Genomic DNA, 26,310 nt, shown 5'->3' on the forward strand with positions numbered 1-26,310 from the left:
TGTGTGAGTCTATATACTGTACGTATATGTATGTACTCTGTGTATATATAAGTGAGTATGTTGTGCACTGTGTATACATACTGTATGTGTATGTGATCTCGGTATATACAGTCATGGCCAAAAGTGTTCGCACTTTTGAAATTGTTGCAGAAAATGAAGTATTGTTGTACACATTTTTATTTCCTTTGTGTGTATTGGACCAACATAAATATAACAGAGAGAAAGGCAACTTGGACATCATTTCACACAAAATCAAAATTATTTCACCTTTCCGAAATAAACAACTTTGTTTCAAGCATATGCTGCTCCTTCAAACTCACCTGTGGCAAGTAACAGGTGTGGGTAATATTAGTTGTAAGAAGCTCGTTGATAGTTATAGGAAGTGATTGATTGCAGTTATTTATTCCAAAGGGTGTAAAACCAAATATGAATTTGAAGGTCTGGTCCCTTTTAGTGGTATTGTGTGAAATTATGTCCAAACGGCCGTCTCTGTTTTTTTTTTGTTTTGTTCCAGAACACACAAGTCAAATAAACATGGTATAACAAAGCATGTGTAACTTCAATAATTTTCTGGGAGAAATACTTCATTTTTTGGAACAATTTCAAGGGTGCCAACACTGACTGTATGTATTTGTATATATACACAGAGCACATACATACATATATGTACATACACAGAGCACATACATACAGTATAACTATATGTTTGTGCTCTGTATATACATCTATAAGTATGTGTATGTATGTGCTCTGTCCATATAAGTGTGTATGTATGTGTGCTATGTGTTTACATGTGTCTGTATGTGCTTTCTGTATACATATGTGTTTATGCATGCTGTGTTTTCATATGTGTGCAGGTTATGAAATGGAAGCAAAATTATCAAAACATCTGGATTTATTCAGCATCTAGTAGGAACACCACAGAAACAAATACAGGCAATTACTCTCATTGGAAGCTATCAATGAGGTTACTAATGGTTATCTCAAGAATGTTCTGCCATGTTGAATGCATTTGGGCACAAGCATCATAAAAGATCCACTGCAGGCTGTTCACTTTGCATTTGCCAACCAATTTTGTCTCAGATGTGTTAGATGAGAGACAAGTCTGGAGATGTTGCAGGCCTTAGTAGAATGTTTGGGTCATGCGGGCTGCTCCCAGGAAGACAATAAACATGCAGCCTTGTGTTCTCTTGTTGAAAAACACATCTTGGTGTACATTGGAGAAAAGGCCGTACATACCACTTATTACACTACTAAATCAATGTAATGCCAAGCTGTTAGTTTACCTAGATTGAAGACTAAAGGGGTCTGACTACTATACATTATGCCACCTCATGCAAAAATCTTGAGAGTAGGATTGGTGTGACATTACTTCATGAAGGACTCCTTGTGACATTGATCACATAGTCTTCAGACCAATATCTAATATCGTTCCCTCCAAGTTAAAAGTAAGACTCATCATTGAAGTGCATAGACCTCCATTCTAACCTCTATTGCCATCTCGATATGCATCATGGCAACGTTTGGGAGCAATGGTGTGAAGTCAATGTAACACCTGTAGCTAGATGTCTGGCAGGTAACCCAGTGTCTTGTAAATGCTTTCTGATGGTTTGTGTAGATACTGTTTGACACCTAGGCTTTGTTATCTGATGTCCTATTTTACTTGCACTAAAGAATGGATAATTCCTAGTACCAGTGGTATGATTGATTCTCCAAAGTGTCCAGGAGCCATTTTTCAACATGACAATTCCAGGCTGCATGTTGCTTGTATTACTGTGAGCAGATTGCATGGCCTAAATGTGCAACCATGGCCTGCAGCTTGTCTGGAATATCTGGAAGAAAAAGGAAAGATGTAAGGAATAAATAGTGCACACCCATCATACAGTAAAGATTAGACAATTATATTGAGGAATGTATTACAAAAAGACAAATGTATAATACTCTTTGGACTTGTCTCCCATTGAGCACATCTGGGACATCATTGGCCAGCAAATACAAAATGAGCTGCCAGCAGTGGATCTTGATGATTTGCATGCCCAAATGCACATAGCTCTCATACTCAATATTAAATAAATATACCAACATCTTTAGACATTTTTCATAATCTGCATATATATATACTGTTCATATACATGCATATACGCTTGTGCATGTGTGTCTAAATATATATATATATATGTATATAAACAAGCGTATATGTATGTATATGTGTGTGTGTATATATATAATTGTTTTATTTATTTTTTGCACCATAGTATAATATTACCTGTTTTAGCACATGAAACTTTAGTCGTGGCCTTATCCTGTGAGTGTAAGAGGATGTCATTTCTGTGAGAGGACACAATGACAAGCCAGGAGTGCCAGGCCTGTGATCTGCAGAGAGCAGAGATAACCACCCCACTCCAATAGGTCTGTTGTTCTACTGTTACCTGATCAGCGTGCGAACTTGCCTTAAGTATAGTGCAGGCACTGGGGCCCCCAAATTGGCACAACCTATAGCTGCACGTTCTCCTAGCAAGGGGTCTTCCTAGGTAATTATACAGAAAGTGATCCAGAGCAGAGAGGTGAATACAAAGGTGCTAGCATTCATTACATATTAGTAATACCCATCAGCAGATACGGGTAAATATGCAAAAAAAAAAAAGTCTCAACCTAAGAACAAGGGTTAAACTTTCTTTAAGAAACTGGAGGCTTGTGGCAGTGTTGTATACATTCACGTGTGTAATACCTACGTATGTATCGTATAGTTTCTCTCTATACTACACATGTACTGGACAATATATCAAAGAAAGAACGCTAAAACATGACATTTTTGGAATATGTAGGCTGTTGAAAATTTAATTTAACTCTTGCATTATTTTTATTTTTTAGACATGTTTTACATTATATATATATATATATATATATATATACGGTAAATAATATACATATTTCATAGGAAACATTTCATATTTTTATCATTAGAAATTCATCAGTTTAGTATGATTTTTTGTAAAATAAGAATTTATTATGTACCTCCATTAAAAAAATTTATGCAAAAAATGCTGTGATTTGCTTTTGTAATTGATCTTTTCTGAGGGGTTTGTTTTCTTTTTTTATTATGTAAGTAGAGCAGGGTATACCCGATGCAGTGAATCTAGCCAGCAAACTCTTGCAGATGACGATCAGCAGCCAGTATTCAGTGTGACTGAAAATGAAGAGTAGGGTGACCTTGTGGGTGGTCTTCAGGTGAAAGATCCCCCTTGTCATCGCATACAAGTGGATGAAAATTAAAGCCAGGCATCTTCTTCAGGATGGACATCTGTAAAATATATCATGCATTTATTTCACAACTTTAAATAAAAATCCAGATTGCAATTATCATATGCTATTGTATTCTTTACGACATAGCATCAGGGAGAAGATGCCATCTCTGATCGTCCTCCTGGGTACAACTCGTCAGATGATATATACACAAGGCCAACCAAGATCCATGGACACAGTACAAAGCATTCATTAGACCCATAAAACCCATAGAAAAGTATGTCTGCCTCGTAATCAGGTTTTCCCCAGCACACTATCGTTAAGGAATAAGCGGACAACCCTGAGAATGGTAGCCACTGTTAGGAAGAAGTCATGCATATAATTGACTATATTTAACATAACCATTTTAATGATCACTTATTGAAAGCGCGTTGCTTAAATTGGTTAAGTCTACAATTTGTCCAAATCAACCTTATATGTCAAAAAAAGAGCCAGGAGGCTAGCTGAACAGGTTGTGTGATTGCCTTGGGCCAGAAAAAGGATTATGTGTCATTGTGTTATCACTTGCTGGATCTTTACCATGACATGACAGTGTTAATTATTCATTAGGCTTGTAGTTAATAGTGCTGGAACCCAACCGCAAGCTCTATGGGGATGCCGTGTAATACACTTAGGGCTGGCCTGCTGCTGTCCACCTGCAACAATGATATGGGTACATAGACTGATAGGCTGATTACAAACGAAAAAGTATATCAGAACACATGTTAAGGGGTTGTCTGGGTTTGGGCCGAAATACTGCAGTTACTCTTTATGGCTGCAGACTTCCGAATTCCCCGGTATTCTCTGTGTTAGTCGGCAGTCATGTGACTTCATGTATGTGAGGTGACTACTTGGGGTCACATGCTGACTAGATTGATTCAGTTTCTTTCAATAGAAGTGTATTAGGAGGAGGTCGATGAGGCTAGTCTTCACATGATCGCCAGAAGTCATATTGCATACATGAAGTCGGCAGTCTGCAGTCATAATGAGTAAAGGTCCGCAAATGCCAAACAGTACACAATTACCCATCACTAGTCGTTTGACTGTCTTTTTCTCCACAGTGTTCTGCTTACACGGGATGTTGCACCGCCGAAAACAATAATATTTTGCTCGTTGATGGGGTGATCAGCAATCTGTTCACACTGCAAGATAATGGAAAAATGGGTGAATTTAATAACACTCATGCACGATTATCTTGCAGTGTAAATGCCCCTTAATTGCAGAGTTCTTTCCCATGCCCGGACAACCCCGCTAAGGTCTGTGACTATAGCTATCATATATGTTTAGAATATACAGTATGCCATGACTAAAAAGAGTACATATTTCTTGGTTCGAAACGCGTAGGATTTTTTTTTGCAGGATGTTCTGTTTATAACCTGAGCGTTTTAATGAATCAATAAAACAGTTTTTTTACTTGAAACATTTGGATACTGAGTGCTGGACAAGATTACCATTTTTTCACATGTGTTCTATTATCCTTCCAACTAGAATGTCGAGTGTTCAAAGTTCTTATAGGATACACAGTAAATGAATCAATAGGACTCCATTCACCCAACAGATTCAAATAAGTGTCCTTTTGGGGGATGATTAGCAGAAGACAGATCTTACCTGTACACAGAGGACAACCTTAACAAAAGTATACACCATTTTTACAATGGGAGCCTATGGGCAAAATATGCCACTGTATATCTATGCATATATGGTAGCCATGTGTCAGTGGTATACTGTACGCTACTCAAGTATATGGCCTATAAAAGTCTCGGACATAATATACACAGAGCTCTAAACAAGTGCTATGGACGCTATGGGAAGTGTAGAATTCAAGGGCATTTAGCTACTTGTCTTAAGCTAGATAGTAATGTTTGTCGGCTGAGTGTCAAGTTAGATACAATGATGACAGCTGAGGAGAGGTTAGTTATGGAATCAGTCTCCATCCTCAGTCCTTATAATGTAGGAACGTCATTCCTGCCTTTTACTGCACATTGTATATAATGATATATGGCCAGTGGCAGCGGGATATGTGTTTGTGCACAAGAAGTATCCATGCCAGATGGCATTAGCATCACCGGCAAACAAATTTAGGGATGTGCTGCAGAAGCCTGAGAGGTGGGGAAGTTCCCCCGGATGGGAACAATGGGGGCTGCTGTTGAATATTTCCCTTCACTGGCCGCCAGCACTGAAATGCTCCTGCCTAATGCTGCCGCTGCATAATGAATGCCGGTTCCCTGCTCATCCCCTCCCTCCTGTCACTGAGAAAAGTTTCTGCACTGGGCAATTGTGACATTTATTGATGGGTAACCCCCTGCACTCTGGACCACAACAACTAGCAGCTTTGTTTTCTGCAACATCTATATGGATAGATAGATAGATAGATAGATAGATAGATAGATAGATAGATAGATAGATAGATAGATAGATAGATTGATAGATAGATAGATAGATAGATAGATAGATAGATAGATAGATAGATAGATAGATAGATAGATACTAGATCTGGGCCCCCGTGGACACAGACAGCATAGAGTCCCGGTGGAAGAACAGAACATAGACCCCTTGCTAATAAATCGGTTAGCATACAGCACCCCCTTATGTCTCTCTAACAATCCACCAAATATAAAATACTTTAGTTTTCTTTTTTTGTGCTATAATATTAATAAGTTGCTTTAAAGATGGCAGAGCCCCTTCCCCTAATCACCTACTGGGACCCCTGTAGGCTGCAGACGGTATATATGCCCCTAATAAAGAAAGCTAGATAAAAATAGAGAGCTAAATAGACAAGTAGAGATAAATCGATCACTATACGTAGATACATTTGAGTCTCTAATGTTTAAATATTTGCCAGTTTCCATCTTAAGAAATGACTGGTAAACCTGGAGAACACTTTCTGTAAGAACACACTCAGCAGTAATCCAGGTATATGGCAATGTGGATCCTATGAAGCCTACACGAATTCTGTGTGATGTCGACAAGTTATCATAGGAGAATTACATCAGCCTTGGCGATTTAAAGGCGTCCTCTGAGACGTAAAGATGGATGCGGTCTAACAATAAAGGGGCAGTATTTCTATTCCAGCCCTCACTGACACCACCTAGCAGCTTTCATTGTGCTGAGCGGAGGTCAAACTCCTGGGAATAAGTCACCACTGTTAAAGTTCTTTAACCTAGAAAAATCAAAGAAGGAAGAAAACTGTCTTTTCTGTCCCTTCTGAACTCATTACATTGTATGTTCCATATAATGTTTGGACTGTTATCCTGAAGAACCTTAAGAGTTCACTAAATATTGAGAGCACTAGTACCCCACATCCTTTAACCCCCCTCATAATGTGCTGTCCTCCTTTAACCCTCCCACATCATGTGCTGTCCCCCTTTAACCCCCTCTCTCCACATCATCATGTGCTGTGTCCCCCCTTTAACCCTCCCACATCATGTGCAGTCCCCCTTTAACCCCCCTCTCCACATCATTATGTGCAGTCCCCCTTACTCCTTCCCCCGTAGTCATGTGCAATTCCTCCTCCTTCACTGACCCATTTAATTCATTTTGTACAGAAAAGAAAAAAGTTTTGAATACTTACCTCACAGTCGCTCCCCAGCAGCTCGGCTCTGCCTCCAGCGTCCGTTACATGTCGGGTGGCGCGTACGCGATCACTTCATCACGTATGCGACATCACCTGACAGGAAGTACACAGAAGATGGAGGGAGCAGGAGCTTCTCAGCCATCAAGATCAGAAGGCCGTGCACCGCTCCAGGAAAGCGCCTGGGCCCCAACACCGACGTGTGCACCACAGCGCGCACCACTTTGCTGCACGATGGGGCCCGATGAACAGTAGCACATAAGTGAGGCCCTGGATCTGAGGGCCCCTCTGTGTACTGCTGTTCACCGGGCCCCATTCAACAGTAAGGGAAGTAATGCCCTGATGGCGGCCCTGTAGATAGATAGATAGATAGATAGATAGATAGATAGATAGATAGATAGATAGATAGATAGATAGATAGATAGAGTGGCATGCAAACGTTTCGGTACCCCTGGTCAAAATTACTGTTATTGCGAACAGTTAGGCAAGTTGAAGAAAAAATGACCTCTAAAAGGCCTAAAGTTAAAGAAGACACATTTCCTTTGTATTTTAGGCTAATATACACTGCTCAAAAAAATAAAGGGAACACTTAAACAACAGAATATAACTCCAAGTAAATCAAACTTCTGTGAAATCAAACTGTCCACTTAGGAAGCAACACTGTTTGACAATCAATTTCACATGCTGTTGTGCAAATGGAATAGATAACAGATGGAAATTATTGGCAATTATCAAGACACACTCAATAAAGGAGTGGTTCTGCAGGTGGAGACCACAGACCACATCTCGGTACCAATGCTTTCTGGCTGATGTTTTGGTCACTTTTGAATGTTGGTTGTGCTTTCACACTCATGGAAGCATGAGATTGACTCTACAACCCACACAAGTGGCTCAGGTAGTGCAGCTCATCCTGGATCGCACATCAATGCGAGCTGTGGCAAGAAGGTTTGCTGTGTCTGTCAGCGTAGTGTCCAGAGGCTGGAGGCGCTACCAGGAGACAGGCCATTACACCAGAAAATGTGGAGGGGGCCGTAGGAGGGCAACAACCCAGCAGCAGGACCTCTACCTCAGCTTTTGTGCAAGGAGGAACAGGAGGAGCAATGCTAGAGCCCTGCAAAATGACTTCTAGCAGGCCACAAATGTGCATGTGTCTGCACAAATGGTTAGAAACCGACTCCATGAGGATGGTCTGAGTGCCCGACGTCCACAGATGGGGGTTGTGCTCATAGACCAACACCGTGTTTGCATTTGCCACAGAACACCAGGATTGGCAAATTCGCCACTGGCGCCCTGTGCTCTTCACAGATGAAAGCAGGTTCAAACTGAGCACATGTGACAGACATGACAGAGTCTGGAGACGCCATAGAGAGCGATCTGCTGCCTGCAACATTCTTCAGCATGACCGGTTTGGCAGTGTGTCAGTAATGGTGTGGGGTGGCATTTCTTAGGAGGGCCGCACAGCCCTCTATGTGCTCTCCAGAGGTAGCCTGACTGCCATTAGGTACCGAGATTAGATCCTCAGACCCCTTGTGAGACCATATGCTGGTGCAGTTGGCCCTGGGTTCCTCCTAATGCAGGACAATGCCAGACCTCATGTGGCTCGAGTGTGTCAGCAGTTCCTGCAAGATGAAGGCATTGAAGCTATGGACTGGCCCACCCATTCCCCAGACCTGAATCCGACTGAACACATTTGGGACATTATGTCTCGCACCATCCACCAACGTCACATTGCACCACAGACTGTCCAGGCATTGGCGGATGCTTTAGTCCAGGTCTCGGAGGAGATCCCTCAGGAGACCATCCGCTGCCTCATCAGGAGCATGCCCAGGTGTTGTAAGGAGGTCATACAGGCAAGTGGAGGCCACACACACTACTGAGCATCATTTCCTTGTCTTGAGGCATTTCCACTGAAGTTGGATCAGCCTTTAACTTCATTTTCCACTTTGATTGTGAGAATCATTCCAACTCCTGACCTCCTGACTGGCCTTCATAGAAAGTGTATTTCAGTTTTCTAATTTCTGTTTTTCGCTTCCCTTCTTCTCAGAGCCATAATTTTTTATTTTGTACTCAATATGGCTGTGTGAGAGCTTGTTTTTTGTGGGATAAGTTTTACTTTTGAACGACACCATTGGTTTTAATATATCATGTACTAGAAAATGGAAAAAATCCAAGTGTGGTGAAATTGCAAAAAAGTGCAATTCTACAGTTGGTTTTTTTTTTGTTTTTGTTTTTTTAACCATGCTCACTAGATGCTGAAACTGACCTGCCACTATGATTCTCCATTACGAGTTCAAAGACACCAAACATGTATAGGTTCTTTTATTATTTAAGTGGTGAAAAGAAATCCAAAATTTGTTAAAAATAATTCAAAAAAATGGTGCCATTTTCCGAGACCTGTAGGGTTTCCATGTTTTGTGATCTGGGGCTGGGTGAGGGCTTATTTTTTGTGCACCGAGCTGACGTTTTTATTGATACCATTTTGGAGTAGATATGATCTTTTGATCGCCCATTATTGCATTTTATTTCCATGTAGCTGTGACCAAAAAAAGTTAATTCTGGCATTTATTATTTTTTTCCTCGTTACGCTGTTAAGACATCGGGTTAATTGGTTTTTTATATTGATAGATAGTGCAATTCTGAACGTGGCAATACCAAATATGTGTATATTTTATTTTTTTATTTTATTTTGAGTGGGGCAAAAGAGGGGTGATTTGAAGTTTTATATTTTTTTATATTTTTAAAAACTTTTTTTTAACTTTTTGCATGCTTCAATAGTGTCCATGGTAGACTAGAAGTTGCACCACTTCGATTGCTTCTGCTACACTCAATGATCAGATCGCCTGTGTGTAGCAGAAATGCTCACTTGCTATGAGTGCCGACCACGGGGATAGATAGATAGATGGATAGATAGATAGATAGATAGATAGATAGATAGATAGATAGATAGATAGATAGATAGATAGATAGATAGATAGAACCTTATAATAGCTACATGGAGTGCTGTTTCAACTTTTTTTTACTCTGGATAGATTAATAGATAGATTATAGATACATAGATAGATGCTAGATAGATATATAGATGATAGATAGATATAGATACATAGAGACAGATGATAGATAGATATATTAGATATATAGATGATAGATAGATAGATAGATAGATAGATAGATAGATAGATAGATAGATTAGCAGATATATTATAGATAGATGATAGATATATAGATGATAGATAGATTAGTCAATATATTATAGATACATAGAGAGATGATAGATAGATAGATAGATAGATAGATAGATAGATAGATAGATAGATAGATAGATAGATAGATAGATGAATAGATAGATTATAGATACATATAGATACATAGATATATTTGATATATAGATGATAGATAGATTAGCAGATATATTATAGATACATAGATAGATGATAGATAGATATATAGATGATAGATAGATAGATAGATAGATAGATAGATAGATAGATAGATAGATAGATAGATAATAGATAGATATATAGATGATAGATAGCTAGATTAGTAGATACATTATAGATACATAGAGAGATAGATAGATGATAGATAGATAGATAGATAGATTAGTAGATATAGATAGATTAGTAGATATATAATAGATAGATAGATAGATGATAGATAGATGTATAGATGATAGATAGATAGATAGATAGATAGATAGATAGATTAGTAGATATAGATAGATTAGTAGATATATAATAGATAGATAGATAGATAGATAGATAGATAGATAGATAGATAGATAGATACAGAGATAGTGATATTTTAAAGTCTCCAACTGAACTTAAGCTCTGTAACCTTAGCTAACGTCATACACGGTGTAATGTAAATGGGGGGTGTGGAGCCCCCTGCCCTAGACTATGTGAAGTAGCGGATAAATGAGTGTTGGAGCTGTTTGTGGCATTATTTGTGCCCCCTCCTCCTCCTGCTTCTCCCAGGATCCGATGCACAAGGATGAAGAATGCCATACATCATCACAGTCCCCTGCTGTCCCTGCTTAAAGTGCATCAAAGCTGACATTGTTCCAGGCTTGGGGTGAGCCAGCAGAGGAGCACCATTGTTCAGGCCTCCTCTATGGGGAAAGTTTTCTTTGAGGGCGAGCTGTCACCTCTGTGACTCGTTCCCAAACAGGTAGCATGTGCAATAAATTGGAACTGTCCACACTGGACATAACAATGTGCATATAAATATATCATGTATTATACTTACACATGTACTCGTGAGATATTAGAATTCTTGTTTTGTTTTTACATAGGACTGCAAATAAACCTACCATATCTTTATGGAAGCATAATGCATCATACTTAGCTCTGCTATATTTGTACACAGCCACCGTGCTAGAGATCAGCAATAGCAGAATGGCTAGGAGGGGGTTGTAGACTTTTCCAAGCCCTGATCTGCAAGTCTTGAGGCTTGCGGAGAGTATTTACTCTGGGAATATCCAGGCTGTTGCTAGGCGCTGTACACAACAGCATTCCCCATAAATCCCGCGCTGAATGGGCCGGTAGGAGGGCAGGAGGGAGAGTAGGGGCCAGACATCCGCGGTACCTCCATATCCAAACAGTTCATTTCCACAAGTCACCTCCAGAAATCTCTACAATTACTTTGCCATTGTTCTTGCTCTTCCCTGCCAGGGTCCCCCAGCCAAGACTTGGAGTTATTAAATAATAAAGCTATTGTGAATTACATTGTTGTTCAGAAAAATAGGCCAATTATCCGCTCTTATTTGCCATAAAGATCATATTAACTCAAATTAGTAACCTCATGTGTCACTAGTGGTTTATTTGTCTCGTGGATAACAAGCAGAGTGCTGGAATGTGGGGAAGTGGGGAAAATGACCAAAATGATCTGCCGATCACCAAGATTAGGATTGTGTTCCTCCGTATAACAGCAAATGCAAAAATGCTCTCAAGAAAATTGTTGATTGCAGTAACGATTATTACAAATTGCATGCTCCTTATGGGCCTGTTCTGTATGTACATGAAACTGCACAGAGGTCTGTACTTAAAAACTGGACACGAATCAACATGTACCTGATCAATGCACATGGTCTGTATGTATATGATCGATGCACATGAGTCTGTATGTACCTGATGGATGCACATGGTCAGTATGTACCTGATCGATGCACATGGGTCTGTATGTACCTGATCGATGCACATGGGTCTGTATGTACCTGATCGATGCACATGGGTCTGTATGTACCTGATCAATGCACGTGGGTCTGTATGTACCTGGTCCTGACTGATGCACATGGGTTGGTATGTACCTGATCAATGCACTTTGGTCTGTATGTACCTGATCAATGCACATAGGTCTGCATGTACCTGATCGGTACACATGGGTCTGCGTGTACCTGATCAATGCACATAGGTCTGTATGTACCTGATCAATGCACATAGGTCTGTATGTACCTGATCAATGCACATAGGTCTGCATGTACCTGATCGATACACATGGGTCTGCGTGTACCTGATCAATGCACATAGGTCTGTATGTACCTGATCAATGCACATAGGTCTGTATGTACCTAATCAATGCACATAGGTCTGTATGTACCTGATCAATGCACATGGGTCAGTATGCACCTGATTGATACACATGGGTCTGCTTGTATCTGATCGATGCACATGGTCTGTATGTACCTGATCGATGCACAGGGATCTGTATGTACCTGATCAATGCATATTGGTCTGTATGTACCTGATCGATACACATGGGTCTGCGTGTACCTGATCAATGCACATAGGTCTGTATGTACCTGATCAATGCACATAGGTCTGTATGTACCTGATTGATACACATGGGTCTGCGTGTACCTGATCAATGCACATAGGTCTGTATGTACCTAATCAATGCACATAGGTCTGTATGTACCTGATCAATGCACATGGGTCAGTATGCACCTGATTGATACACATGGGTCTGCTTGTATCTGATAGATGCACATGGTCTGTATGTACCTGATCGATGCACAGGGATCTGTATGTACCTGATCAATGCATACTGGTCTGTATGTACCTGATTAATGCACATGGTTCAGTATGTACCTGATCAATGCACATGGGTCTGTATGTACCTGATCATTGCACATGGGTCTGTATGTACCTGATCGATGCACGTGGGTCTGTATGTACCTGATCCATACACATGGATCTATATGTACCTAATCGTACAGGTGGGTCTGAATGTACCTCATCAATGCACATGGACCTGTATGTACCTGATCAATGCACATGGGTCAGTATGTACCTGATCGATACACATGGGTCTGCGTGTACCTGATCAATGCACATAGGTCTGTATGTACCTGATCAATGCACATGGGTCAATACCTGATCGATGCACATGGGTTGGTATGTACCTGATTGATGCAGGTGGGCCTGTATGTACCTCATCAATGCACATGGGTCTGTATGTACCTGATCAATGCACATGGGTCTGTATGTACCTGATCAATGCACATGGGTCTGTATGTACCTGATCAATGCACATGGGTCTGTATGTACCTGATCGTGATCGATACACATGGCTCTGTATGTACCTGATCAATGCACATGGGTCATGGGTCTGTAGACACATTTTTTATTCACATAATTCTACATGTACATGATCAATTCAGAAGGGTCTACATGTACATGAATGCTACCTATGAGTCTTTATGTACATGAATGCTAAACATAGTTTGGTAAGTAAATGAATGCTATGTATAGTTCTGTATTTATGTGAATGCTGCATACAGCTTCATATGAACAGTTTATGAATACTGCACATGCATCTGTATACACACTAATGCAACATATGTGTCTGTATTTGCAGGAATGCTGCATATGTTGCTGTATGCTCATGGGTGCTCCACATTGGTACATGTATAATGCAAGTTTTGGTATAAAGTTAAGATTATTTCTATGGAGGTTACATCACATCCAGCTTCATATTGTGAGCACACAGTAGTCATGAAATGTATGTACATGTAAAGTTTCTTGTTTTTAATATATTTTGACAAATCAACATTTAAAACCTGATTCATCAAGTCCGGCATTGTTAAAGCAACCCTCCAGTGGGGGGTTTTATTGCAGCGCTGGAGTGGTGCTTTAAATATAATTCCACTGCCCATCTCATGTTCACCTGCTGCCGCCTTCATCCTTTTCCAGTGTTGCTCCTGTTGGTCTTTGGCGAAAAGTGACCTGCCGGATGCTCCAGTGTTTCATGGCGCTGCGCGGCGGTCACTTTTCAATGCATCTCTATAAGAGTCTCGTTCTAACTCTCATAGACTTGCATTGAGTGCGTGACATAACTTCTGACTTCCGCCCAGTCAGAAGCAGCACTTACAAGATGGCGCTGCGGGACCGAAGCAGCGTCAGTAAAAGGTGAATCTGCTGGAGGGTGGGTATAAGAACGGGGGCAGAGGGCTTACATTTATCACTGGTTTTGGTGAGAAGATAGGCTGTAGTCAGACGCTCCTGATTCATGAAGAAGCATAAGCCTTTCATGAATCAGGAGCCACTTTTCAAAACTTTTACACCAGATTATTAATGTAAAAGCTTTGCTAAATCAGGACCATTTTCTCTAGTCAAGCATTGTATAGAGATATGAGTAATGTACATAGTTACATAGTTAGCTACATAGTTAAATAGGTTGAAAAAAAGACCTACGTCCATCAAGTTCAACCTTTCTCCACCAATTATTCATTTTGTCACTAAATTAACTATAACCCGCAATGTTATGTGTATTGAGGAAAGCATCCATCCCTTTTTTAAAAGCTGTCATAGTGTCGGCCATTACTGCCTCTTGTGGTCGGGCATTCCACAGTCTGACTGCTCTAACTATAAGGAACCCTTTCCTATTTAGCTGTCGCAATCGCCTTTCTTCTACCCATTATGAGTGCCCCCTAGTCCTTACTATGGTCCTTAGAAGGAAAAAGTTATGTGCCAGTCTTTTGTACTGACCACACATATATTTATACATATAAGTGAGATCCCCTCTGAGGCGTCTTTTTTCTAAGCTAAACAAACCCAACTTTTCCAACCTCTCATCATGTGAGAGGCCTTCCATCCCTTGTAATAATCTAGTTGCCCGCCTTTGAACTGACTGTAATTTCTAAATGTTGTTTTTTAAATGTGCAGCACAAAACTGGATGCCATATTCTAGATGTGGCCTCACAAGTGATTTATAAAGGGGTAACAATATGTTGGGATTGCGGGATTTTATCTCTCTTTTTATAAACCCTAAAATCTTGTTTGCTTTTGTAGCTGCTGCTTGACATTGAGTACTACTGCTCAGCTTACTTATAATGAGAATACCCAAGCCCTTCTTCTGTTCTGTAGTCCTGAGTATGGTCCCATTTAATGTATATGCAGCAATAGGATTACTCCATCCTAGGTGCATTACATTTATCTACATTAACCCCTTCACCCCCAAGGGTGGTTTGCACGTTAATGACCGGGCCAATTTTTACAATTCTGACCACTGTCCCTTTAGGAGGTTATAACTCTGGAACGCTTCAACGGATCTTGGCGATTCTGACATTGTTTTCTTGTGACATATTGTACTTCATGATAGTGGTAAAATTTCTTCGATATAACTTGCGTTTATTTGTGAAAAAAACGGAAATTTGGCGAAAATTTTGAAAATTTTGCAATTTTCCAACTTTGAATTTTTATGCCCTTAAATCACAGACATATGTCACGCAAAATACTTAATAAGTAACATTTCCCACATGTCTACTTTACATCAGCACAATTTTGGAACCAAAATTTTTTTTTGTTAGGGAGTTATAAGGGTTAAAAGTTGACCAGAAATTTCTCATTTTTACAACACCATTTTTTTTTAGGGACCACATCTCATTTGAAGTCATTTTGAGGGGTCTGTATGATAGAAAATACCCAAGTGTGACACCATTCTAAAAACTGCACCCCTCAAGGTGCTCAAAACCACACTCAAGAAGTTTATTAACCCTTCAGGTGTTTCACAGGAATTTTTGGAATGTTTAAATAAAAATGAACATTTAATTTTTTTTCACACAAAATTTATTTCAGCTCCAATTTGTTTTATTTTACCAAGGGTAACAGGAGAAAATAGACTGCAAAAGTTGTTGTACAATTTGTCCTGAGTACGCTGATACCCCATATGTGGGTGTAAACCATTGTTTGGGCGCATGGCAGAGCTTGGAAGGAAAGGAGCGCCATTTGACTTTTCAATGCAAAATTTACTGGAATTGAGATGGGACGCCATGTTGCGTTTGGAGAGCCCCTGATGTGCCTAAACATTGAAACCCCCTACAAGTGACACCATTTTGGAAAGTAGACCCCCTAAGGAACTTATCTAGATGTGTGGTGAGCACTTTGACCCACCAAGTGCTTCACAGAAGTTTATAATGCAGAGCCGTAAAAATAAAAAATCATATTTTTTCACAAAAATGATCTTTTCGCCCCCAATTTTTTATTTTCCCAAGGGTAAGAGAAGAAATTGGTCCCCAAAAAATGTTGTGCAATTTGTCCTGAGTACGCAGATACCCCATATGTTGGGGTAAACCACTGTTTGGGCGCATGGCAGAGCTTGGAAGGGAAGGAGCGCCATTTGACTTTTCAATGCAAAATTGACTGGAATTGAGATGGGACGCCATGTTGCATTTGGAGAGCCCCTGATGTGCCTAAACATTGAAACCCCCTACAAGTGACACCATTTTGGAAAGTAGACCCCCTAAGGAACTTATCTAGATGTGTGGTGAGCACTTTGACCCACCAAGTGCTTCACAGAAGTTTATAATGCAGAGCCGTAAAAATAAAAAATCATATTTTTTCACAAAAATGATCTTTTCGCCCCCAATTTTTTATTTTCCCAAGGGTAAGAGAAGAAATTGGTCCCCAAAAAATGTTGTGCAATTTGTCCTGAGTACGCAGATACCCCATACGTTGGGGTAAACCACTGTTTGGGCGCATGGCAGAGCTTGGAAGGGAAGGAGCGCCATTTGACTTTTCAATGCAAAATTGACTGGAATTGAGATGGGACGCCATGTTGCGTTTGGAGAGCCCCTGATGTGCCTAAACATTGAAACCCCCCACAAATGACACCATTTTGGAAATTAGACCCCCTAAGGAACTTATCTAGATGTGTTTTGAGAGCTTTGCACCCCCAAGTGTTTCACTACAGATTATAACGCAGAGCCGTGAAAATAAAAATTCTTTTTTTTTTTCACAAAAATGATTTTTTAGCCCCCAGCTTTTGTATTTTTACAAGAGTAACAGAATAAACTGGACCCCAAAAGTTGTTGTCCAATTTGTCCTGAGTATGCTGATACCCCATATATGGAGGGTAACCACTGTTTGGGCGCATGACAGAGCTCGGAAGGGAAGGAGCGCCATTTGGAATGCAGACTTAAATGGATTGGTCTGCAGGCGTCACGTTGCATTTGCAGAGCCCCTGATGTACCCAAACAGTACAAACCCCCCACAAGTGACCCCATATTGGAAACTAGACCTCCCAAGGAACTTATCTAGATGTGTTGTGAGAACTTTGAACCCCCAAGTGTTTCACTACAGTTTGTAACGCAAAGCCGTGAAAATAAAAATTCTTTTTTTTTTCACAAAAATGATTTTTTAGCCCCCAGCTTTGTATTTTTACAAGGGTAACAGAATAAATTGGACCCTAAAAGTTGTTTTCCAATTTGTCCTGAGTACGCTGATACCCCCTATGTGGGGGGTAACCACTGTTTGGGCACATGACAGAGCTCGGAAGGGAAGGAGCGCCATTTGGAATGCAGACTTAAATGGATTGGTCTGCAGGCGTCACGTTGCATTTGCAGAGCCCCTGATGTACCCAAACAGTACAAACCCCCCACAAGTGACCCCATATTGGAAACTAGACCTCCCAAGGAACTTATCTAGATGTGTTGTGAGAACTTTGAACCCTCAAGTGTTTCACTACAGTTTACAACGCAGAGCCGTGAAAATAAAACATATTTTTTTCCCACAAAAATGATTTTTAGCCCCCCAAATTTTTATTTTCCCAAGGATAACAAGAGAACTTGGACCCCAGAAGTTGTTGTTCAATTTGTCCCGAGTACGCTGATAACCCATATGTTGGGGTAAACCCCTTTTTGGACGCACGGGAGAGCTCGGAAGGGAAGGAGCACTGTTTTACTTTTTCAACGCAGAATTGGCTGGAATTGAGATCGGACGCCATGTCGCGTTTGGAGAGCCCCTGATGTGCCTGAACAGTGGAAACTCCCCAATTCTACCTGAAACCCTAACCCAAACACACCCCTAACCCTAATCCCAACGGTAACCCTAACCCTACCCCTAACCTCACCTCTAACCGTTTAATGAACATTTTCTGACAGTCATAAGTGCCACGTATTTAAGTGCCACGTATTTAAGTGCCACATATTTAAGTGCCACGTATTTAAGTGCCACGTGTTTCAGTGCCACGTGTTTCAGTGCCACGTGTTTCAGTGCCACGATATTTCAGTGCCACGTATTTCAGTGCCACGTACTATAAATACTATAACTATGTGGTTATACGTGGCACTGAAATATCGTGGCACGTAAATACGTGGCACTTAAGTACGTGGCACTTAAGTACGTGGCACTTAAATACGTGGCACGTAAATACGTGGCACGTAAATACGTGGCACTTAAGTACGTGGCACTTAAGTACGTGGCACTTAAGTACGTGGCACTTATATACGTGGCACTTATATACGTGGCACTTATATACGTGGCACTTATATACGTGGCCACTGAAATATCGTGGCACTTATATACGTATATAAACGTATATTTTAGTGCCACGTATTTCAGGTTAGGGGTAGGGTTAGGGGTAGGGGTTTTTTTTTTTTGTTTGTTTTCTTGTGTTTTTCTATAAAAACGCATGCGTCTAAAAACGCATGCGTTTTACCACGTTTACATGCGTTTTTTCACACATGCATTTTTTTAAAAAACGCATGCAGATAAAAACGCAAGTGTGAAACCAGCCTAAAAGACGCTTTTTATAGCAAAAAAGTTTTTGCGTCTCCACATTTTGAGACCTATAATTTTTCCACATTTTGGTCCACAGAGTCATGTGAGGTCTTGTTTTTTGTGGGACGAGTTGACGTTTTTATTGGTAACATTTTCGGACACGTGACCATTTTTGATCACTTTTTATTCCGATTTTTGTGAGGCAGAATGACCAAAAACCAGCTATTCATGAATTTCTTTTGGGAGAGGCGTTTATACCGTTCCGCGTTTGGTAAAATTGATAAAGCAGTTTTATTCGTCGGGTCAGTACGATTACAGCGATATCTCATTTATATAATTTTTTTATGTTTTGGCGCTTTTATACGATAAAAACTATTTTATAGAAAAAATAATTATTTTGGTATCGCTTTATTCTCAGGACTATAACTTTTTTATTTTTTTGCTGATGATGCTGTATGGCGGCTTGTTTTTTGCGGGACAAGATGACGTTTTCAGCGGTACCATGGTTATTTATATCCGTCTTTTTGATCGCGTGTTATTCCACTTTTTGTTCGGCGGTATGGTAATAAAGCGTTGTTTTTTGCCTCGTTTTTTTTTTTTTTTTCTTACGGTGTTTACTGAAGGGGTTAACTAGTGGGGCAGTTTTATAGGTTGGGTCGTTACGGACGCGGCGATACTAAATATGTGTACTTTTATTGTTTTTTTTATTTTATTTAGATAAAGAAATGTATTTATGGGAATAATATTTTATTTTTTTTTTCATTATTTTGGAATATTTTTTTTTTTTTTTTTACACATTTGGAAAAAATTTTTTTTAACTTTTTTACTTTGCCCCAGGGGGGGACAATACAGATCGGTGATCTGCCAGTTTGCATAGCACTCTGACAGATCACCGATCTGAGGAAAGTGCAGGCTGCTTCACAGTGCCTGCTCTGAGCAGGCGTCTGTGAAGCCACCTCCCTCCCTGCAGGACCCGGATCCGCGGCCATCTTGGATCCGGGTCTGGGAGCTGCAGGGAGGGAGGTAAGACCCTCGCAGCAACGCAATCACATCGCGTTGCTGCGGGGGGCTCAGGGAAGCCCGCAGGGAGCCCCCTCCCTGCGCGATGCTTCCCTGCATCGCCGGCACATCGCGATCATGTTTGATCGCGGTGTGCCGGGGGTTAATGTGCCGGGAGCGGTCCGTGACCGCTCCTGGCACATAGTGCCGGATGTCAGCTGTGATAATCAGCTGACACCCGGCCGCGATCGGCGGCGCTCCCCCCGTGAGCGCCGCTGATCGCGTATGACGTACTATCCCGTCGGCGGTCATACGGGCCCACCCCACCTCGACGGGATAGTACGTCGGATGTCAGGAAGGGGTTAAACCTCACTTGCCAATTGTTTGCCTATTCAGTCATCTTATCCAGATCATTTTGTAAAATTGTAATGTCAAGGTCAGATTTAATATCCTACATAGTTTGGTGTCATCAGCAAAGACTTTACTCTCAATCCCATCCAAAAGGTCATAAATAAAGAGGTTAAAAAGAATCGGTCCTATGACAGATCCCTGTGGTCCCCCACTGCTGACTATATCCCATTTAGAGAACGTACCCTTTATGACGACTGTTTCTTGTCATTTAGTCAATTCTTTTCCCAGAGCCCCTGGTTATGGACAAGGCTGTTATGTGGTAAAATATCAAATGCCTTTGCAAAGTCCAGATAAATCATATCAGCCACATTATCAACATCCAGATATGCACTCATCCCCTCATAGAAACCCAATATGTTGGTGAGACACGACCTATCTTTCATGAATCCATGCTTGTTGTCAGTTATTATATTATTCTCTGCAATATTTTTCTCCGGGTCATCTCTTATAATGCCCTCAAAAATTTCGCACACTACTGATGTCAGGCTTACCGGACGGTAGTCACCTGGATCCACCTTTCTTATAAATCTGTACCACATGAGCCATCCTCCAATCCTGTGGCACCACCCCTGTTACAAGAGAGTCGAAGAATATAAGATACAGCGGTCTGTCAATTACTGAGTTCAATTCCCTCAGTATCCGTGGATGAATGCCATCTGGGCCAGTGGATTTGTCAATGTTTAATTTGCTCAGACGCACTTCTTCTTGTGTTATACTAATTATATCAGGTGGTGAATTTTGATTGTTGCCTTGTTGAAAGATCCCAGGAACCGTTAGTTCATTGGTGAACATGGATGAAAAGTGCCTGTTTAATATCTCAGTTTTTCTTTGTCCCCTATTATCATCTTGTTATTACCATATGTTAAGGGGCCTAATCTATTTTTTTTCCTTTTTAGCATGTATGTATTTATAAAAAAAAAAAATTGGGATTTATTTTAATGTCACTTTGCCATCTTGATTTCTTTTTTACATATCTTACTTAGCTCTTTATACTCCTGAAATGCTATTTCTGTATTTTCGACCTTCAGGATTTTGAATGCCCTTTCTTTTAGTCTGATTAAACTTTGTACTCTCTTATTTATCCATAATGGTTTCTTTTTATTTCTGGACATTTTATTACCAGAAGGTATAAGTTTTCTACAAGATTCTAGTAGCATTTCCTTAAGCATGCCCCATTTATGGTCAGTATCTCCAGTTACCATGAGATGGTCCCAGTCTACACGATTAAGCTCTTCCCTTAATTTGTTAAAATCAGCTTTATTAAAGTTCCAGGTTTTGGCATTTCCCCTTTGAATGTTGAAAATTACTTTAAAACGTACCATATTATGGTCACTGCATCCCAAATGCTCCCTGACCTGTAGATCTGAAATTGTATCTAGTCTATTTGACACAACCAGATCCAGCAGATTATCTCCCCTGGTTGGTTCATCTACCAGCTGAGAGAGGTAATTTTACTGAATTGTAGATAAGAACTTGCAGCTTTTAGCACAACCAGAAGAGTCTATGTCCCATTGAATGTCTGGATTTTTAAAATCCCCCCATAATAAGGACCCTATTATTTTTTGCTGCCTTTTTAATTTGTTGCAGCATTTCATCCTCTACCTGTTCAGCTATATTAGTGTATGTTTCCATAAAATCGCATCTAATGATTAGTCACATGGGTAGAAACTGCGTACACGCAGCTTATTACGCATGTCTGCCAGCTCACCTGTCCCGCCGCCGGAAGTCCCTCGTCCACTGCAGTTCTCGCGATAACTTATGTTATCGCGAGAACTGCCATGCACGTGACCGGGAGTTATCTCCTGTCACTAGTCTGGTTCTCGCAAACAGCTGATCAGCTGTTTGTGAGAACGCTGTAGTGTAGGTGTTCGCTGGAGAGTTATCTCCGGCGATCATCTACAGACTCTGCTACATCTAGATGTCAGGCATCCAGATGTAGCAGAGCTGGACTCGTCTAGACTCTGTGCACATACAACACACAACATACAACACACAACATACACCATACAACATACACCATGCAACATACACCATGCAACATGCAACATACGACTTGCAACATGCGACATATGACATGCAACATGTAACAACATGCGACATGCAATATGCGACATATGACATGCAACATGCGACATGCGACAACATGCAACATGCGACGACATGCGACAACATGCGACATGCAACATGCGACATACAACATGCGGCAACATGCAACATGCGACATGCAACATGCCACAACATGCCACAACATACGACATGCAACATGCAACATGCGATATGCAACATGCAACATACTGTACATACATACAGAACATGCAACATTCATAACATACATACAATACATACATATAGACATACAGTACATTAAACATAGAGTACATACTTACCATCACCTTGTCACCTTGATCCTCGAAGCCATTGTCACCTGTAGCAAATTATAAAATAATAAACAAACAATATACTCCCTGATCCACAGATATCCAATTAAAACGAGTGTCCCACGACGATCTCCCGTGGAGAGCAGCAGCATCAGCTGATGCAACCGCTCTCCAGGGGCTCCAGGAATACAATGATGGAAGGTATCCTTCCGCACTGTATTCCTCCGCCACTGTTAAAAAATAGTCCCTAGTCTCACTTGTGGCACTGCTTTGAGGAAGTTCCCACGCAGCAATGCCATAAAGTGAGACTCTGAACTAAGGTAACCTCAGTGATGCACTGCAGGAGCCATTGTCTCCTGTCAGTGTGTCACTGGAGGTCTATAGAGTGGTGACATCACCCGATGTCACTGTTCTATAGGGGAGACTGTCGTGGGACACTCATTATTAATTGGACTACGGCGGAAAGTAAGTATACGGTTGGTTTATTATTTTAATTTTTATGCAGGCGATCGAGTATGGTAAGTATGGTAAAATTAAGAATATTAAAATACTTTTTTCTGGCTGTGTCTTTATTTTTTTAACCCTTTCACTACTGTAGGATTAATAATGGATAGGCGTCTTATTGACGCCTCTCCATTATTAACCAGGCTTAATGTCACCTTACAATAGCAAGATGACATTAACCCCTTATTACCCCATATCCCACAGCTACACGGGAGTGGGAAGAGAGGGGCTAAGTGCCAGAATTGGCGCATCTTACAGATGCGCCATTTCTGGGACGGCTGGGGGTTGGCATTTGTTGCGGGGGGGCCAATAACCATGGCCCCTCTCTAGGCTATGAATATCAGCCTGCAGCTGTCTGCGTAGCCTTTCTGGCTGGAAAATATAGGGGGACCCCACGTCATTTTTTGGGGGGTCCCCTTAATTTAATAGCCAGTAAAGGCTACGCAGACAGCTGCAGGCTGATATTCATAGCCTGGGAGGGGCCATGGGTATAACCCCCTTCCCAGGCTACAAATATTGGCCCCCAGCCATCGGCTTTCCCCCTCTGGCGCAGAAAATTGCGCGGGAGCCCACACCATTTTTTTTTCAATTTTTTTTTTTTTTTAATTAAACATATTGCGTTTAAGGCCGGCGTCAATACCCGGCACTGCCGCAGGCACTCGGGACCGGAGCGTTCAGCTGCATAGAAATACATGCAGCCGCACGCTCCGCTTCCGAGTGCCGGTGGCAGTGTCGGGTATTGAAGCGAGAGACTTGTGTGAGTTTCTCACAAGTGTGACCCCAGCCTAACGCAGATTTCGTGTGTGTGTCTTTATTTAAGGCTGGGATCACACATGCGAGAAACTCGGACGAGTCTCGCATCTTAATACCCGACAGTGGCGCCGGCACATGGGAGTGGAGCGTGCAGCTGCATAGAAATACAGTGCCGGGTATTAAGATGCAAGACTTGTCCGAGTTTCTCGCTTGTGTGATCCATCTATCATATCTATCGTATCTATCAATCATCATCTGTTTATCTATTATCTATCTATTGTATCTATCTATTATCTATTTATCTATCTATTATCTATCTAATAACTATCTATCAATATATCTATCTATCGATATATCTATATAGAGATATATTTATAGATACATATATCGGTAGATAATAGATAGATATATCGATAGATAGATAGATACCATAGATAAATACGATAGATAGATCCATAGATAGATACGATAGATAGACAGATACGATAGATATGTATCGTATCTATCTATTGTATCCATCTAACGTATCTATCCATCTATCTATCTATCTATCTATCTATCTAGCTGTGTGTGTATATTCTTCAATGGAGTATGTAAATGAAGAGGTTGGTCATGAAATGACATCACAATTCTTTTTTTTATGTATATCTTTATTGAGCTTACAAAACACACACAAATCCGCATGAAAAAAAACGCATAAAAACAGCGTCAAAAAACGCATGAAAAAAGCAGGTGACCTGCCAGTGACCTCAGGTGCAGATTTGGTGCAGATTTTACCTGTGTTAAATCCTGAGCCAATCCTGATGCAATCCTGAACATGGACACATACCCTTAGGAGGCTTGCAGCAAATTCCAATCTTTCCATTATAGCTGTCCCCTTGTACATTTACCCGTACTGACTCTACAGTGTCGCAGCTCCCTCCAAAGTTGCCATTGAGCACTGGTCTTAAGTTGGATTTAATAAAAAATACACACCCCTCCACCTTTTCTCACTTTCCTGTCCTTTCTGAATGTAGTGTAACCTTTTACGTTTGTTGATGTAAGTGGACAAAAAAAGTCAACTCAACTCAATACTTTTTTTAAAGAATGTACAGCAGGGGCAGACATGGAATTGGTGCATCCTGCGCAGCCACACACGGAACCCAAGAGGTAATGGGGCCACTTCCACCTCCAAAGCAGCACATAAAGGTTTGTATTATGTTGATATGTTGAACACATGCACTGCATAGGGCCCCTATATTTTTCTTGCACAGGTAGATCTCACCGTGACTGATGTCAAGGTCTACGGGTCTACCATTAGAAAGAGGCTGCACAAAATAGATCTACATGGAAAGTGTGCCAGGAGGGAACCTTTCCTGCCTAAGAACAATGGGGCACGAGTAGCCTAAGGACAGGTGACTGGACACACAAATATAGAATTATGTGGCCACAGTCCCACCCAAAAGACAAATGTGCTGGAAACCCAATGTGAAGTCTGGTGGTAAGTATGTAAGGATCTGGAGCAGGGGGTATATGAGGACAAGGCAATTCAGGAGTTTGAGGCTTAGCTAAGAATGGACATTGTAACATGACAATGATCTGAAGCACGCCAGTAAATCCACCAAAGAATGGCTAAAACAATAACAGATAGTGGATTCTGGTATGGTTATTCAAAGCTCATGCCTGAACTACATGGAAATGCTGAAGATGGGTGAGGGGGGTAAAAAAAAACGGGGTATGCATACACAGAACCCTTCAGACACATTCATGGACCACTGAAACTGGTAGACAGCTAAGGTAGGCTCACACGACCAAATCACAAATCATTCAGAGTTTCATCTAGAAAAGTGAGATTATTTTCTCACGTCATCCGTGTGCTGTCTGTATACAGTCAGGTTTTTTTACTCAGAAGCTATTAACCTTTTACAGGACCATTTACAGCTTCCTATCCTACACAATTGCAATATACCCTTAAAAATCAAATGCTATACTATGGCTCCGTGTGGCATCTGTTTTTTTTTTCTCACGCCCATAGACGAATCTCATCCGATTTTCAGAGGAAAAGTGGGAATGCTATGACTTCTTTAACATGCAGAGTCAGTCAGTGAAAAAACTCATTCATCTGCATTGTCTCATTGAATAATGTTGGTCTGAGTGTGATCCATTTTTTGATGGACAGCTCTCACACCGAAAATACGGTCATGAACATGAGCCCTTAGGGTATGTTTCCACGTTCAGTTTTGCTTCAGGCTTTGGTCAGGATTTTATGCAGGTAAAATCCTGACCAAAACTGCACCTGAGGTCACTGGCAGGTCACCTGCGGTGTACCTGCGTGTTTTGCTCATAGTAGCAACATGCTGCGTTTAGAAAAAACGCACCACGCATGCGTTTTCGCGGCAAAAACGCATGCGTTTTTTGACGCATAGTGGAGTCTGGA

The 26,310-nt window shown here is 40.9% G+C and overlaps 1 protein-coding gene across 11 annotated transcripts in view; it reads right to left on the reverse strand.

Moving 5' to 3' along the window:
• Positions 1–778: 778 nt before the first annotated feature.
• LOC143808128 (uncharacterized) overlaps positions 779–26,310 on the reverse strand; it is a 1,431,070-nt gene continuing 1,405,538 nt past the window's right edge. For 6 of the 11 annotated variants that reach the window (XR_013221884.1, XR_013221886.1, XR_013221887.1 and 3 more), the window contains 2 exons: positions 4,308–4,424; positions 779–3,301 (listed from right to left, as the gene is read on the reverse strand). Coding sequence is in view for 2 of the 11 variants with exons in the window: in XM_077290443.1 (XP_077146558.1) it covers positions 3,289–3,301; positions 4,356–4,424 (82 nt within the window). In the remaining 9 variants the exon portion in view is untranslated. The remainder of the gene's footprint in view (positions 3,302–4,307; positions 4,425–26,310) is intronic. The other 5 variants (XR_013221891.1, XM_077290443.1, XM_077290444.1 and 2 more) reach the window with 2 other exon arrangements.

This window comes from Ranitomeya variabilis, chromosome 2 (assembly GCF_051348905.1).
Source record: "Ranitomeya variabilis isolate aRanVar5 chromosome 2, aRanVar5.hap1, whole genome shotgun sequence".
NCBI lineage: Eukaryota > Metazoa > Chordata > Amphibia > Anura > Dendrobatidae > Ranitomeya > Ranitomeya variabilis.